This window comes from Scyliorhinus canicula, chromosome 5 (genome assembly GCF_902713615.1).
Source record: "Scyliorhinus canicula chromosome 5, sScyCan1.1, whole genome shotgun sequence".
Lineage (NCBI taxonomy): Eukaryota > Metazoa > Chordata > Chondrichthyes > Carcharhiniformes > Scyliorhinidae > Scyliorhinus > Scyliorhinus canicula.
The window spans coordinates 158,374,910-158,390,788 of NC_052150.1; the positions used below are offsets into that span (position 1 = coordinate 158,374,910).

Here is a 15,879-nt window from a genome sequence, read left to right on the forward strand (position 1 = left end):
CGATGCAGAATAGCAGCCGTGTATACGATTGACACGACTCACTGCAGCAAGTCACCTAACTATACCACCTAGAAGGACAAGGCAGTAGGTGAATGGGAACACTGCCACGTACAAGTTCCCCTCCCAAGTCACACAACATCCTGACTTGGAAATGTTTATCCCTTCTTAACAGCACTGTGTGTCTACCTAGATTACATGGGCTGCAAAACCTCAAGTAGGCAGCTCAACGCCACTCTCTCGAGGGCAATTATGGATGGGCAATAAATGCATGCCTCGCCGATGAAGCCCACATCCCGTGAACAAATTTTTTTTTAAATGAGCAGAGTAGCCAAGGGAGAGGCATCTGCAGACACCAGATTCAAATAGATCAGCAAAGGGCTCATTCCAGCCAGATCATTGAAAGGGGCCCGTGAGTTACTTTTCCCTAATCGGCTGCCCAGCCTGCATCTCCAAGTGCTTGTGGTCGGCTGGACCCTTCCCATCTGCGTGAGAATTCCACTGGCAGGCGGCCCCGTTGCCTGGACTTAATCACAAAGGTGCCGCACAAGATATTTCTGATTGAAAACTGCATCGGCCACAAATCATCTTTCGGTGTAAAGCTTTGTTATTGGGTGATCTTGCTTATTTATGCTGAGCTGCAGTGATATTTTTGGAAGTAAAATGTTGACATGTTTTATAATTCTAGCCATTCAAGTCTGGCTGCAAACCATGAACTCAAAAATCTAAGAGAAAAATATGACTTTAATTCATCATTGCTGGAAACAATTCTTTATGATGAAATGAAAATTCTGCATATCGACAGTAGATGGCATCATATATCCGTGTGTGTTGTCGTTGCTTTTTACAGTTTATCACATACAAAACATATAAAGTATTTTCCATAGGATTCTGTAAGAGAATCAAACAGGTTTTTACAGGTCCCCACGATCAGTTGTTTGGAGATCTTGGATTTCTTTGAGGCTGTTGTTTTCTTCTCTTGCCGCAGCGCTGAAAAGGCACAAACCAAAGTCACAAATAACGTCCTCCCTGATTGTGGTGCATTATTTTACTTCAGACTCTCCGCGGCCGTGAACTTAATCAACCATACCACCCTCCAATGCCTTTCCACCATTATCCACGGCCATTATCCTTTTACTTCTCCACTTGTGGACAAAGCATCTCCCCACCCCCTTATTGTTACCTCAGAAATGCCCAAGAATCCATTCATCATGGCTCAGCTTCCGTGTGTGCTGATAACATCCGGCAGTCTTTCGCCACCATTTTTCTCAGCTCCGTAGAAAACAGTGAAACCATTGTCTTCAGTCACTGCCAAACAGCCATAGATTCCAATTCCCTCCCAAGCAGATTGTTTATAATCTCAAGTGTCCTGTTTAATCTCGAGTGTCCTGTTTGATTGTTTATAATCTCAAGTGTCCTGTTTGATCCTGACTTTTTGATTTTGATTTGATTTTGTTAATTGTCACGTGTACCGAGGTACAGTGAAAAGTATTTAACTGCGAGCAGCTCAACAGAACATTAAGTGCATGAAAAGAAAATACATGATAGGACAACACAAGGTACACAATGTAACTACATAAACACCGGCATCGGGTGACGCATACAGGGGTGTTGTGTTAATCAGGTCAGTCCATACCACATTCATCCCACATCGAGTTTCACAAAGACTTCTACGTCCACTTCCAAAACATCCCTGCTTCAGCAAGTCAGATGCTGATACATAGAACATAGAACATAGAACAGTACAGCACAGAACAGGCCCTTTGGCCCTCAATGTTGTGCCGAGCCATGATCACCCTACTCAAACCCACGTATCCACCCTATACCCGTAACCCAACAACCCCCCCTTAACCTTACTTTTTGTAGGACACTACGGGCAATTTAGCATGGCCAATCCACCTAACCCGCACATCTTTGGACTATGGGAGGAAACCGGAGCACCCGGAGGAAACCCACGCACACAGGGGGAGGACGTGCAGACTCCACACAGACAGTGACCCAGCCGGGAATCGAACCTGGGACCCTGGAGCTGTGAAGCATTTATGCTAACCACCATGCTACCCTGCTGGCTACCTTTATCCATACCTTGGTACTTCCAGACTCAACAGCTCCAAAGCATTCCTTGCTGATCTCCCATCTTCCACTGTCTGTAAATTTCGACTCATCCAAACCTCTGCCACTCCTATCTTCTCCAGTACCAGGGTCCACTGATCATGCCGGAATTCTCTGGTCGTTGGGATTCAGTTTCCCCACCAGCAGCACAGGCGTGCCAGTGGGGTTCGCAGCAGCATGGGGTAGTTACAATGGGAACTCCTTTTAACAATCAGCAGTGAGATAGAATCCCGCTCCAGCGAACGGCGTGAGGCCGGAAAACACGCGGCCGGCCGGCCGGAGAGACCTACCCACTATCTTGGGTTTTGACTTGCATTGCCTTCCAGCCCGTAACATCTTTTAAGTTTGCAAATTTGCATTTCAAGTCCTTCATGGCCTCCTTATCCCTGCACCCTTTTCTAACCCTACAGACCCTCTCTTGAATTTTGTTCCTTATTCATTCCTCTGTCATCTACTCCCACTTTGTTGGCTGTGCTTTAAACCTTGCAATCCCTGGTATTCCCTCCCTAAACCCTTTTGGCTGACTATCCTCTTGGGTCCTCTTTGAAACCCAACCCTTTGCAATATTGATTGTCATATTGACAGAGGCCTGGAACAAAGGGCCCATCTATGCATGATCAGTTCAAGACCAAGGAAGGGGAGAAAAGAACATTGTAAGAAATGTAACAAAATAGGCCTTTAACATGTGATATGTGGGAGTGGGGCACGGCAGTTACTGAAGTTCAGGCACGTTTAAAAAATATATATTTTTTATTCTCCTTTTTCACATTTTCTCCCAAATTTAAACCCACCAACAATAATCAATAACAAATATGTCAATCCCCATATCAATAACAACGATCCCATCCTCCCACCAAACCCCAAACATTAGCCCGCATGTTCACACAAACAAATGACAAAAAGGAATTAGGGATCACCCATAGTCGCCATTAACACACACAGCTCCCACCCACCCGCCCAACTAATGTTCGATGTTATCCAGTTGTTGAAAGTGCATAATGAATAATGCACATGAATTGTAGAACCCCTCCATCCTTCCCCTCAGTTCAAACTTAACCTTCTCAAGAGTCAAGAATTCCAACAGGTCCCCCCGCCACGCCAGGGCACAGGGTGGAGAGGTTGCTCTCCAACCTATCAGGATCTGCCTTCGTGCGATCAACGAGGCGAAGGCTACAACATCTGTTTCCAACCCTGGCTGGTCCGACACCACGAATATGGCCTCCCGGGGACCTGGGTCCAGTTACACGTGCACCACTTTAGAGATTACCCTAAAAACCTCCTTCCAGTAAATCCTCTAGCTTTGGACAGGACCAAAACATATGAATGTGATTAGAGTGCGCACAACCCCCCCCCCCCCCCCCCCCCCCCCCCCCCCTCCCCCCAGCCGCACGCATCGTTCACACACATCTTCTACTCCTTCAAAGAATTGGCTCATCCTCGCCCTTGTGAGGTGTGCTCTGTATACCACCTTCCGCTGTATCAGCCCCAACCTCACGCACAAGGTGGAGGCATTCACTCTCCGGAGCACCTCACACCAGAACCCCTCTTCCATATCCTCTCCCAACTCTTCCTCCCACTTTGCTTTGATCCCTTCCAGTGGTGCCATATCGTCTTCCAAAATAGCTCCGTAAACCGCCGACACTACCCCCCTTCTCCAGTCCCCCTGTTGTCAGCACTTCCTCCAGCAATGTGGAGACTGGCTCCACCAGGAAGCTCTGTATCTCCTTTCTGGCAAAATCTCAAACCTGCATGTATCTAAATATTTCCCCCTGCTCCAGCCCATACTTCGCTTCCAGCTCCTTTAATCCTGCAAACCGACCCCTAAGAAGCAAATCTTTTAGTGCCTTAAACCCCTTCTCCTCCCATTTCCGAAAATTTCCATCCCACTTCCCTGGCTCAAATCTGTGGTTCCCCCCAATCGGCATTTCCCTTGACTCTGCCCCCATCCCGAAGTGTTGCCGAAACTGCCTCCAAATTCTCAATGAAGCTATTATTACCGGACTCCCTGAGTATTTCCCCGGGGCAATCGGGCGCAACGCTGTTGCTAGTGCTTTCAGTCCCGACCCCCTGCACAAACTCTCCTCCATTCTGACCCACTGGGAATCAACCCCTCTGACCCAGCTCCGCACCGTCTCCACATTCGCTGCCCAGTAGTAATACATAAGGTTCGGAAGACCCAAACCCCCTGCCTGCCTTCCCCTCTGTAGCAGCACCTTTCTAACTCTGGCCACCTTCCCTCCACATATGAACAAAGTAATCCTTCCCCCAATCTCTCTGAAAAAAGCCTTTGGCAGGAAAATCGGCAGGCATTGAAAAATAAACAGAAATCACGGCAACACGTTCAATTTAACCGCCTGTACCCGACCCGCCAGCCACAGAGGGAGATCATACCACCGTGCCAGATCATCTTTCACTCTCCCCACCAACCTAGAAATGTTGTACCTGCGGAGCCCCCCAACTCCTGGGCAACCTGCACCCCCAGTATCTAAAGTGAGTCTCTGCCCTACGGAATGGCAGCAGCCCCCCATCCTTGCCCCCACCCCGGCCGAGACACCACAAAATACTCACTCTTGTCTAGATTTAGTTTGCACCCCGAGAAAGACCCAAACACTCGAAGCAGCTCCAATATTCCCCCTATCGACACACTCGGTTCCGACAAGTATAACAGCAAGTCATCGGCATACAAGGACATCTTATGCTCTATTCCCCCCCCCCCACACTATTCTTTTCCATACCCCTGAACTTCTTAATGCGATGGCCAACGGCTCAATCGCGAGTGCAAACGTCAGGGGAGACATAGGACATCCCTGCCTAGTCCCACAGTGAGAGAAAAGTATCTCTAGCTGATGTTGTTTGTGTGGACACTCGCCCTCGGCTCCTTATATAGTAGCTTAACGCAGTTCACACATCTTGGTCGAATCCCAAACCACTCCAGAACTGTCATCAAGTACCCCCATTCTACCCGGTCAAAAGCCTTCTCGGCGTCCAATGCCACAACCACCTGTTTCCTTCCCTTCCGCCGGTGCCATAATGACGTTCAATACCCTTCTAATCTTTGAAAAGAGCTGCCTCCCTCTCACGAACCCCATCTGATCTTCATCTATCACCTTCGGGAGGCATTCCTCCAGCCTATCCACCAATACCTTCGCCAATATTTTTGCCTCCACATTCAGAAGTGATATGGGCCTATACAACCCACACTCCGTCAGATCCTTAGTTTTTTTTTAGCAATAGGGAAATCGATGCCTGCCCCAAAGTTTGTGGCAACACCCCCTTCCCGATTGCCTCCTCAAACATCCCCACCATCACGGAGGGCCAGCTTATCCTTGAATTTTTTATAATATTCCACCGGAAACCCATCCGGCCCTGCCACCTTCCCCGATTGCATCCTCCCAATTGCATCTTTTATTTCCTGCTCCACTATCGCTCCTTCTAATGTAGCCCTGTCCCCCTCCCCTAATCTGGGTACTGCAACCCATCTAGAAATTCCTGCATCTCCCGGTCTCCCCCAGGTGGCTCTGACCTGTACAACCTCTCATAAAATTCCTCAAAACCCTTGTTAATCAGCTCCGGAGCCACCACCAACTTCCCTGCCCTATCCCTCACCTGAACAATTTCCCTTACCGCTGCCTCCCTCCAGAGCTGACCTGCTAACATACCATATCCCTGCCTTATCTCCATGTTCGTAAACTGCACCCCTTGCTCGTCTCAATTGGCATACCGCCTTCCTGGTAGATAGTCGGTCAATGTTCGCCTGTAGTTCCTTCCTCTTTTCCAACTTTGCTGGGTTCCCATCTTCTGCATAACTCCTATCTACCTCCAACATCTCATCTATTACCCTCTGTCGCTCCAACCTCTCCTCTTTGTCCACCCTGGCCTTAAACGAGATCACCTCACCCCTCACCACCGCCTTTAGAGCCTCCCAGACAACTGCCTTCGACACCTCCCCCGTACAGTTGAAACCTACATATTCCTCAATTATCTTTTCAATTTTGTCACAGAACCCTTGGTCCCCCAAAACTCCCACATCTAATTTCCACCCCGGCCTCTGCGCTACCCCCTTCTCCAGTACCATGCCCACCCAATGTGGAGCATGATCTGACACTGCAATTGCTGAGTATTCCGACCCCTTAACCCCAGCAAGCAAAGCCTTCCCCACCATGAAAAAGTCGATTCGCGAGTATACCTTATGGACTGCTGAGAAAAACGAGTACTCCCATTGCCTCGGGTGCAGAAACCTCCAAGGGTCCACCCCTCCCATTTCCACCATTAGCCCAGCCGACGCCTTTGCCCCCCCATGATGGGGCCAGCGAGCGCGGCCGTGATCTGTCCAACCTTGGCGCCTGCACCAAATTCCAGACCCGCCCCCCCACTATCAGTTTGTGTGTGTCCAAGTCGGGGATGGCCCCAAACACCTTCTTTGCGAATCTCACATCGTCCCAATTGAGACCGTATACACTTAACAGCGCCACTAACCTCCCCTCCAGCGCCCCTGTCACAATCACATATCTAACTCCTGATCTGCCACCACCGTCTCCATCTGGAAGCGTACTCTTCTGCTGACCATTACCGCTACCCCTCGAGCCTTTCCGTCAAATCCAAAGTGAAACATCTGACTAACCCAGCCCTTTTTAAGTCTCACCTGGTCCTTCACCCTCCAGTGAGTCTCCTGCAGCATTACCACATCGGTTTCAAACTTTTAAGATGCGCAAGCACCCTTGACCTCTTGACGGACCTCCTAACCCCCTGACGTTCCACGTGACTATCCTAACTGGGGGTCTCTTACCCCCCCCCCCCCACCCTTCTTATCCACCATCATCATACCACCAGACCCTACCCCATGAGCCTGAACGCCCCTATCCATTATTAACATCGAACCCCTTCCCCCCCCCCCCCCAAAACCCCCCCCTACATTTCCTCTCAAAACATTTCTCCCAGCATCAATCCCTTCCCCCGCCCCTCGTTCTCCTCGTAGGCCCATCGAAACCTGCTAACCAGGCTCCAATGTCTGCAGCCCTCCTCTCACCTCACCTCTGTTCACTAGCCGACTTTAGTTAGCTAGCGCGGGTGGCTCCCCCCCCAAGGTATACCGTCCTCTCCCACCCAGTGAAGTTCAGGCACTTTGATTCTCCTTTTTCATTTTGATCTCGCCTGTCTCTGTATGGCGTTTGATTTTGTGTAATAGTTTACAAAATAACTTTTAATGAACTTTTCGCTCCAGAGTTTGATCATACCAGCATTTTAGTTCTTGAAAGATATGTATTTGCAAAATTATTATTATTATGCTGTTAAGAGGGATGGATCGGTTCCAACAGCTCATTTGAGATTGAAAGTAAATAGATACTTGTCCATCGTGGATAAAGCAAGGTTGATTTGAAATCTTTGAGAATGAAACATTCCATGGAATACTTAAGGATCATGGAAGAGTCACCAATGGCATACAACTGTTGGGTCCATAACTTGGCAGATTTTACTCATGTAGATTTGATAATTAATGAGACGTTTACCACCTTAGAAGCTTTAGCTGTCTTTATATCTCCTGTTCATTGTTCATTGAAAGGATCTTGCCAGATTGGATTGGACCAGCCTTTTTGCCTTCCATAATTAGGGTAGAAATTACAATTGGTAGAATTATGTCTGAATACCTGGTGTGCTGGGAATATATTCCTGTACAAACCACTTTTACACCAGCATTAACGAATTGGATTTCAGTGGGTTATTGCCCCTTTTAAAAATAGGATACACCGACGTTGTGCGGCATTACACAAATACTAGCTACTATTCAGTACACCACTGCAATCATCCCGTCAAGCTTCCCTGTTTCTGCTCATTCAGATCAAAGTGGATCCTGCAAGATGCTGTAATGTGTCGAGATCTGTAACCTTAAATACCAATGACAGAAAGTTTTGATTATCGCTTGATACTTTTGTTTTTCATCTCTTCAACAAATTACCTGTAGCGTAAAGCAATCTGAATTTGAAACATATTCAGTTGATCATGATGTGAATGTTTGAGGAACAAACGCTCACTCATTTGAAGCTGAAGTATTACTGAGCTGATTGGGCATTTTAGGATTGGGTGGCACAGTGGGTCAACAGAAAGACAGGCATCAAAGTTCATCCCTTGGGTTTGCACACATCCTAAATTATAGTTGCCTGGGCCCGAAACAGAATGAGTTTCAGATATTCCTAACTTAATTCATAATGGGTGTAAATTCACGTTAGAAAGCTTCCCTCGGTTTTCTACTGACCTGACTTATCAAGGCTGGCTAGCGTGGAAAAAGTCACTTTGACATATTAAAAGGTATTCTTCTCGGGGCAGCATGGTGGTACAGTGCTTAGCACTGCTGCCACTGTCCGTGTGGAGTTTGCACATTCTCCCTGTGTCTTCACCCCACAACCTTAAAAAAGATGTGCAGGGTAGGTGGATTGGCCACACTAAATCGTCCCTTAATTGGAAAAAAAGAATTGGGTACTCTAAATTTATTTTAGAAAATAAGAAGAGAGGGTACTCTTCTGAGGCCGAGGTTAATGTGTGTTTGAAGGGGTGGTTTAACCTTTATATGGCCAATGTTATCCTTTATCTGATGAGTATACTGTTAACAGTGACCAAGGACAACTAAACTGGATTAATTTTTAAGTCTACATCAAAGCACAATATGCAGGATGTATGTTTGTCTGAATTTATGATTTGCATTTTCTCTTGAACAGATCTTGTCATTTGTGGCCTTTATTCTGGAGGAGGTAGTGAACAGCTGCATGAGCTGTCATGCACTTTACTTCTTTGAGTTTGTCAGCTGTAGCGCCTTCTTACTGACTACTTTCCTGCTGATCATACTGGCTACTTGTCTGCAATCTAAATTGGACCGGATCAACTGGAGACTAGTGGTAAGTAGAATCATTTAATTTATTAAAATGAATTGAATTATGTTTAGCTTTACATTGCAGCAAATTGGATTGACTTCATGTGATATGTAACAGCTGACGAAGCTGGTTAGCACTGCTACCTCACAGCACCAGGGACCAGGGTTCAATTCAGGCCTTGGGTGACTGACTGTATGGAGTTTGGATGTTCTCCCTGTAACTGCGTGGGTTTTATCCGGGTACTCCGATTTCTTCCCACAGCCCAATAATAGGTGGAATTGGCAAGTTACATTGCGCTTTGCTTTCCCAAGATGTGCAGGTTAGATGGAGTTGCAGGGGCATACTCAGAGCATACTTTGGGCATACTTAATATGTCAAAGGCCATGCATGGACCGTGAGAATATCATGGACTGTTCTAGCAATGAATACTTGTGCTCCAGAACTGACTACTACTCTAACCAAGTTGTCCCAGCATGATGACTTCTGGTGGCGACATGTGGGTGGAGGTCGCACGTTGGGTGGCTCCTGCTAGAGCTTTTGGTTTTGGCCCTTGATACCCAGTTTTTGGGAAGAATTTTGCATGATAATTTGTTGGAAAGTCGGAGGCAATGAAAGCATGTTGAATCTAGGAAAAGAATTTGGGGGGGGAGGGGGGGGCGCAAAAGTCCGCCAGTGAGTTTGGTGGGGAGTCCTGGGTGGATGGGGGGACGGGGACGCGAAAGTCCGCCAGTGCGTTTGATGGGGAGTCCGGTGGGGGGAGTTTGAGCGGCTGTTTTCTAAGCACTTTTTGACGAGCATCACGAGGAGATGATGACTTCGCTCAAGGAGTGGATGGATGAGACTCTTGCCGTGATAAAGGCGGCTTTGCCAAAGAACGATGTCAATGGAGGTACAGGAGGAAGGAGAGGCATTGAAGGGGGTGGAGGAGACATTGTCGCAGCACAGTGACCAGTTCACCTCAATGGGAGAGGAACTGCCGAGGGTGGTGGTGTGTAACAAAGGCTGAGAGCCAAAGTGGAGGACAGGTCACAAAGGCAGAATCTAAGGATCATGGAGCTGCCTGAGGGGCTGGAGATCCAGAGGCCAACAGAATACTTTGCGGAGATGTTTGCCAAGTTGATGGGGGAGGGGGAGGACCCCTCTCTGAGTTGGACAGGTCTTACTGGTTGCTTCGGCCGAAATCAAAGTTAAATGAGCCACCAAGAGCTGTGATAGTCTGCTTCCAGAGCTTCTTCAAAGATGTAACAAGCAAAGTGGAAAATAGAGATCCTGTAGACATCTGGACTTTGGAAGGCGTTTGATAAGCTGCCGTACAGACGGTTAATTCACACTATGCGATCACATGGGATTAGAGGTAACTTATTAGCTTGGATGGAAGACTGGCTGACGGACAAGAGACACAGTTGGGCTAAATGGGTCTTTTTCTGAATGGAAAGATGTAACTAGTGGGGTGCCACAGGGTTTGGTCCTTGGGCCCCAACAATTTACAATCTACATTAACAACTTGGATACAAGGATAGAAGATTCTATAACCAAATTCACAAAAATAGGTGGGACAATAGTTGCAATTAGGAAATAAGAACCTTACAAATGGATATAGATAGGTTAGGAGAATGGGCCAAAATGTGACAGATGGAATTTAAGGTTGATAAGTGTGTGGTCATGCATTTTGGTTGAAAAAATGGAAAGGCAACTTATTATCTAAACAGGGAGAGACTTCGGGGTGCTACGATGCAGAGGGATCTGGGTGTCCTTGTGCATGAGTCACAGAAAATGCAGGTGCAGCAGATAATAAGAAAAGCAAATGGAATGTTGGCATTTATAGCAAAACGAATTGAGTATAAAGGTAAGGAAGTGTTGTTGCAACTGTACAAAGCATTGGTAAGACCACACCTGGAGTATTGTGCACAGTTTTGGTCCCCTTATTTGAGGAAAGATGCAGCGGCATTGGAGGCAGTTCAGAGGGGGTTCACTAGATTGATTCCAGAGATGAGGGGTTTGTCATACGAGGAGAGATTGATCAGTTTAGGCCGATACGCTCCAGAGTTTAGAGGAATGAGGGGAAATCAAATTGAGGTATACCAGATACTAAAACGTATGGATAAAGTAGATGTGGAGCTAATGCTTCCTCTTGTGGGGCATTCTAAAATGAGAGATCATAATCTTAGAATAAGAGGTGGCAAATTTAAAACAGATTTGAGGAGAAACACTTCTCCCAACGGTTGTGAATCTGTGGTTTTGGGATTTGTTTCTTTTGGGTTTGAGGGGTGACTGTGTTAGGAGTTTGGAAAGTTTGGGTGTGGGGGATGTTATCATAGATATCATAGAATGTACAGTGCAGAAGGAGGCCATTCGGCCCATCGAGTCTGCACCGGCTCTTGGAAAGAGCACCCTAACCAATGTCAACACCTCCACCTTATCCCCATAACCCAGTAACCCCACCCAGGGCAATTTTGGACACTAAGGGCAATTTATCACGGCCAATCCACCTAACCTGCACATCTTTGGACCGTGGGAGGAAACCGGAGCACCCGGAGGAAACCCACGCACACACTGGGAGGGTGTGCAGACTCCACACAGACAGTGACCCAAGCCGGAATCGAACCTGGAACACTGGAGCTGTGATGCAATTGTGCTAGCCACAAGGCTACCGTGCTGCCCATGTTGATGTTGGGTTTATTCTATGTGAGGGAGGGAGCTCTGGCAGGGGCCATCTTGATGGCAAATGTAAGTTGGCACGTGAACGGGAGTGAGGTGGGGCTGCGGTCATTGGAAACTGTAAGGACAGGTTTCGATGGGCCCAGGAGGTGAGTGGTGGGGGTATGGTGCTGATTCTGGGTGAGGTGGTGTCGAGAGAAGTGGCTGGGGGGTTTCTGGGAAGGAGGAGGTGAGGTGTAGGGGGCTGATGGTGACTAGGGACAGGGCTGGGTCCTGCCTGTGGGTCATGACCAGGAGTAGTGGCTATGATTGATTGGTGGGGTGGGCGGGCGGTTTGAGAGATCCCCGGTCCGGGTGGTGGGGACATGGAACATGCGAGGGCTTGGGGGGGGGGGGGCGGTTTGAGGTGAAGCAAGCAAGTGTTTTCTCGCATTTGAAGAGCTTGGCTGCCATACCAAATTTGGATACGCGTCGGTTAATAGTGTGCTGGATCAGAAGGTGGACAGGTCCAAGCCATGTTTACTGACCCCCTCGGAGGGGGGCAATGGTGTCACCTGTGTTTATGTGGGAGAGGCGGACCCGGACCCATGGAGGTTTTTGCAACTGCAGGATAGGAAGTTTTTTTGCCAGTGCGTAATGTGTATTCGAGGATAATTATTTTGGTTATGGCTGGGATGAGGAAGGAAGAATGTTCTGCGATTGTCATTTTGGACCATGCTCTACAATGGGTGGATGTGGTCTTGGAGAAGGGGCCAGCTCAGCGATCTGCTTGGAGGTTGTACAAGGGGTTCTTGGTAGACCCAAATTTCTGTACGAAAATGGGAAAGATGATTGAGGATTACGGAGGGTTCAATTGGAATGGGGAGGTTTCACCGTTGGTGGTATGGGAAGCATTGAAAGCGGTAGTGAGGGGTGAGGTCATCTCATTTAAGGCTCAGGTGGACAAAGAGGCAAGAGAAGCGCGCCAGCGGCTGGTAGAGGAGATTTTGGAGGTGGATGGAAGGTATGCGGGGAATCTAACTCCCGGATCTTCTGGTGAGGAGGAAGGAGCTACAGGCGAGGTTTGACCTTCAGTTGATTGGAAAGGCGGTTCAGCAGTTGAGGAGCACATGGCGGCCATGTATGACAAAGGGGAGAATGCCAGCTGCTTGTTAGTGGGTGAACTCCACAGGCAGTTAGCGGTGAGAGAGATTGTTCAGATCAGGGATGGGACAGGCGAGCTGGTGGTGCCACCAGAGCAGGTGAACAAGGCATTTGAGGTGCTGTATAAGGACTTGAATCAGTCAGAGCCTCCAGAGGATGAGTCAGACATGAGGGAGTTTTTCGGGCAGTTGGAGTGTCCCGAAATAGGAATGGAGGAGAGGGCAGGGTTGGAGGAGCCAGTGGAGGTAGAAGAACATAGAACAGTACAGCATAGAACAGGCCCTTCGGCCCTCGATGTTGTGCCGAGCCATGATCACCCTACTCAAGAAGTGCGGGTAATGATAGGGAAAATGCAGATGAACCGGGGCCAGATGGTTTCCTGGTAAATTTTTATAAAATGTTTCTGGATAAGTTGGCACTGCTGTTGGTGGAGATGTTTGAGGACTCGGTGGCAAAGGGGGCACTGCCAGAGACAATGGGGCAGGCATATCCACAACTCAATGGGAAACAGGATGGGAATTCTTCTCATCTCAATTCTGATTCATTCCAAGCATGCTAAGTTTAAAGCACCTTTATATTTGGGGTGCTTCCACCAGAAGCTGTTCTGTAATATCATGGGGCAACTGGTTTTAAAATCCATCCTGTTTGCATTCAGAGTGGCAAAACACTGACAGCAACAAATTGCATTTGTGATTTCTGGAAGTGGACAGAGCAGTGCTACCAAAAAAGTCTTGTTACCACTAGAGGATTCCGCATTACCTTGTTTATATTACTACGTCATCTTCAAATGTAGACAGGAAAAATGTTATTTACTTAGCAAAAAATTATTTCAACTTGTGGATCAACAACAAATCAAATAGAACATTTATCGGTCCCTCAAAGAACCTGTCAGGAATCTGCAAGCAAAATGAAACTGTAGGAAAATAGGATTTCACTTTTTTACTCAAAGTATAAACAAAATTGAGAGTTTAGTTCTGGTCAGCAGTTAATTTTGTAGTAAATTTGGCACCAAAATCTAAACCAGTTTCATATTTCAAATTTAGGTTAACAGAGAGTCTGTTAGTAGGCAAAACGTTAAACATAGTTTAAAAACTATATGTGGAATTTCCCAGTAATGTGTTTTGGATGAGAAAAGTAAGCTGTTGAGGTTACACCAAATAAATGATTCATTTTCCAAATGGTTGACATATTGGTATAAGACAAAATTCATAAAAGAACCTTTTTCCCTCATTTGCTCACTTTTTGAACATTTGCTTGCAGATACAAAGAGTGAAAGCAAAGCCCACTAAGACTAGGGGTTTACTCCTTTTGAAAATAAATGGCTTAGTTAAAAGAAGCAGTCTGTACTAGGTACTGCCAGGTTTTGGAAAAATAAATCCAGAAAAATGTTTGCTGTTAAAGGGGATGATTACTAAGACATTATAAAAGAAGCATATAGCTCTCAATCTATCTTACTGTTGAAGAATTGTGGACTCAGTGTCAGGCAGATCCGAATTCAACTCCTCGTCCAGAACTTTCTCCAATAACTGCCTCGAAATGTATCTCTGCGTTCCTTGGCTCCACCCAACAGTGGCCTCATCTCCCCAAGCTGAAACACAAATTATCTCTGCAGGTTGCAAAGCACATTAACTCCCCAAGAACTTTCATAGTCAAACCTTAGTCCAGACTGAAAAGCGCATTCCTTTGTCAATTTCACCTTCTAACTGCTAAAAGCACTCGGGCTCTGCAGCACAGAATTCTTTTAAAAGAAAACATGTACACTGCAGTCAAACACTCTCTAACCCCACGCTTTTAACCCTTAAATTGCCCAATACTTAGAATCCAAAATACCTAGAATTCCAGTTTTCACAAAATCCTTTCATGTCAGGCACCGTTTTCTCATTACCCATATTTAAGATGTCTTTAATCATCTGTCCTGACTATAATGTGTCAAAGAAAATTCACCACTGTTAATTTGATTGGCAACAAAACAGTTTCTCTTTTTTTCTCTCCAGTTTTTTTCTCTTCCGTTTTTTTCTCTTCCGTTTTCGTGCTATCACACGCTATTCACAAATCTTCCTCTAAATGAGCAAGTTAACTTTTCAGAAATGACTGTGATTATCAGTTTTTACCCTGGAGCTGTGACACAAAGGAACAATTTAAGTTTGAAAATGATTTGGGTTTTAACAGGATATCCATCCTGTGTATACAAGAGCGGATGTGTTTCCTTTTTTAACAAAAGCTCCGCAGGCTTGATAGGGACTATAGCAGCTGGCAGAGAGGAGGGACCGTAGCAGCTGGCAGAGAGGAGGGACCGTACTAGCTGGCAGAGAGGAGGAGCCGTACTAGCTGGCAGAGAGGAGGGGCCGTACTAGCTGGCAGAGGGGAGGCACCATAGCAGCTGGCAGAGAGGAGAGACCGTAGCAGCTGGCAGAGGAGGGACCGTAGCAGCTGGCAGAGAGGAGGCACCGTAGCAGCTGGCAGAGAGGAGGGGCCGTACTAGCTGGCAGAGAGGAGGGACCGTAGCAGCTGGCAGAGAGGAGGAGCCGTACTAGCTGGCAGAGAGGAGGGGCCGAACTAGCTGGCAGAGAGGATGAACCGTAGCAGCTGGCAGAGAGGAGGGGCCGTACTAGCTGGCAGAGAGGAGGGACCGTAGCAGCTGGAAGAGAGGATGGACCGTAGCAGCTGGCAGAGAGGAGGAGCCGTACTAGCTGGCAGAGAGGAGGGGCCGTACTAGCTGGCAGAGAGGATGGACCGTAGCAGCTGGCAGAGAGGAGGGGCCGTACTAGCTGGCAGAGAGGAGAGGCCCTACTAGCTGGCAGAGAGGATGGACTGTAGCAGCTGGCAGAGAGGAGGGGCCGTACTAGCTGGCAGAGAGGAGAGGCCGTACTAGCTGGCAGAGAGGATGGACTGTAGCAGCTGGCAGAGGAGGGACCATAGCAGCTGGCAGAGAGGAGGGACCATAGCAGCTGGCAGAGAGGAGGGACCGTAGCAGCTGGCAGAGAGGAGGGACCGTAGCAGCTGGCAGAGAGGAGGGACCGTAGCAGCTGGCAGAGAGGAGGGACCGTAGCAGCTGGCAGAGAGGAGGGACCGTAGCAGCTGGCAGAGAGAAGGGACCGTAGCAGCT

The 15,879-nt window shown here is 47.6% G+C and overlaps 1 protein-coding gene and 1 long non-coding RNA gene across 5 annotated transcripts in view; one reads left to right on the forward strand and one right to left on the reverse strand.

Annotated features, from left to right (window-relative positions):
• LOC119966359 (CKLF-like MARVEL transmembrane domain-containing protein 6) overlaps window positions 1–15,879 on the forward strand; it is a 130,941-nt gene that overhangs the window by 77,749 nt on the left and 37,313 nt on the right. For all 3 annotated transcript variants that reach the window (XM_038797892.1, XM_038797889.1, XM_038797891.1), the window contains exon 3: window positions 8,820–8,996. In XM_038797892.1, the coding sequence (XP_038653820.1) occupies window positions 8,820–8,996 (177 nt within the window). The remainder of the gene's footprint in view (window positions 1–8,819; window positions 8,997–15,879) is intronic.
• Window positions 724–15,879, reverse strand: part of LOC119966360 — a 37,047-nt gene continuing 21,891 nt past the window's right edge. The window contains exons 2-3 of one of the 2 annotated variants that reach the window (XR_005460738.1): window positions 14,229–14,379; window positions 724–987 (exon numbers count right to left, since the gene is read on the reverse strand). This is a non-coding gene — a long non-coding RNA (uncharacterized LOC119966360). The remainder of the gene's footprint in view (window positions 988–14,228; window positions 14,380–15,879) is intronic. The other variant, XR_005460739.1, reaches the window with a different exon arrangement.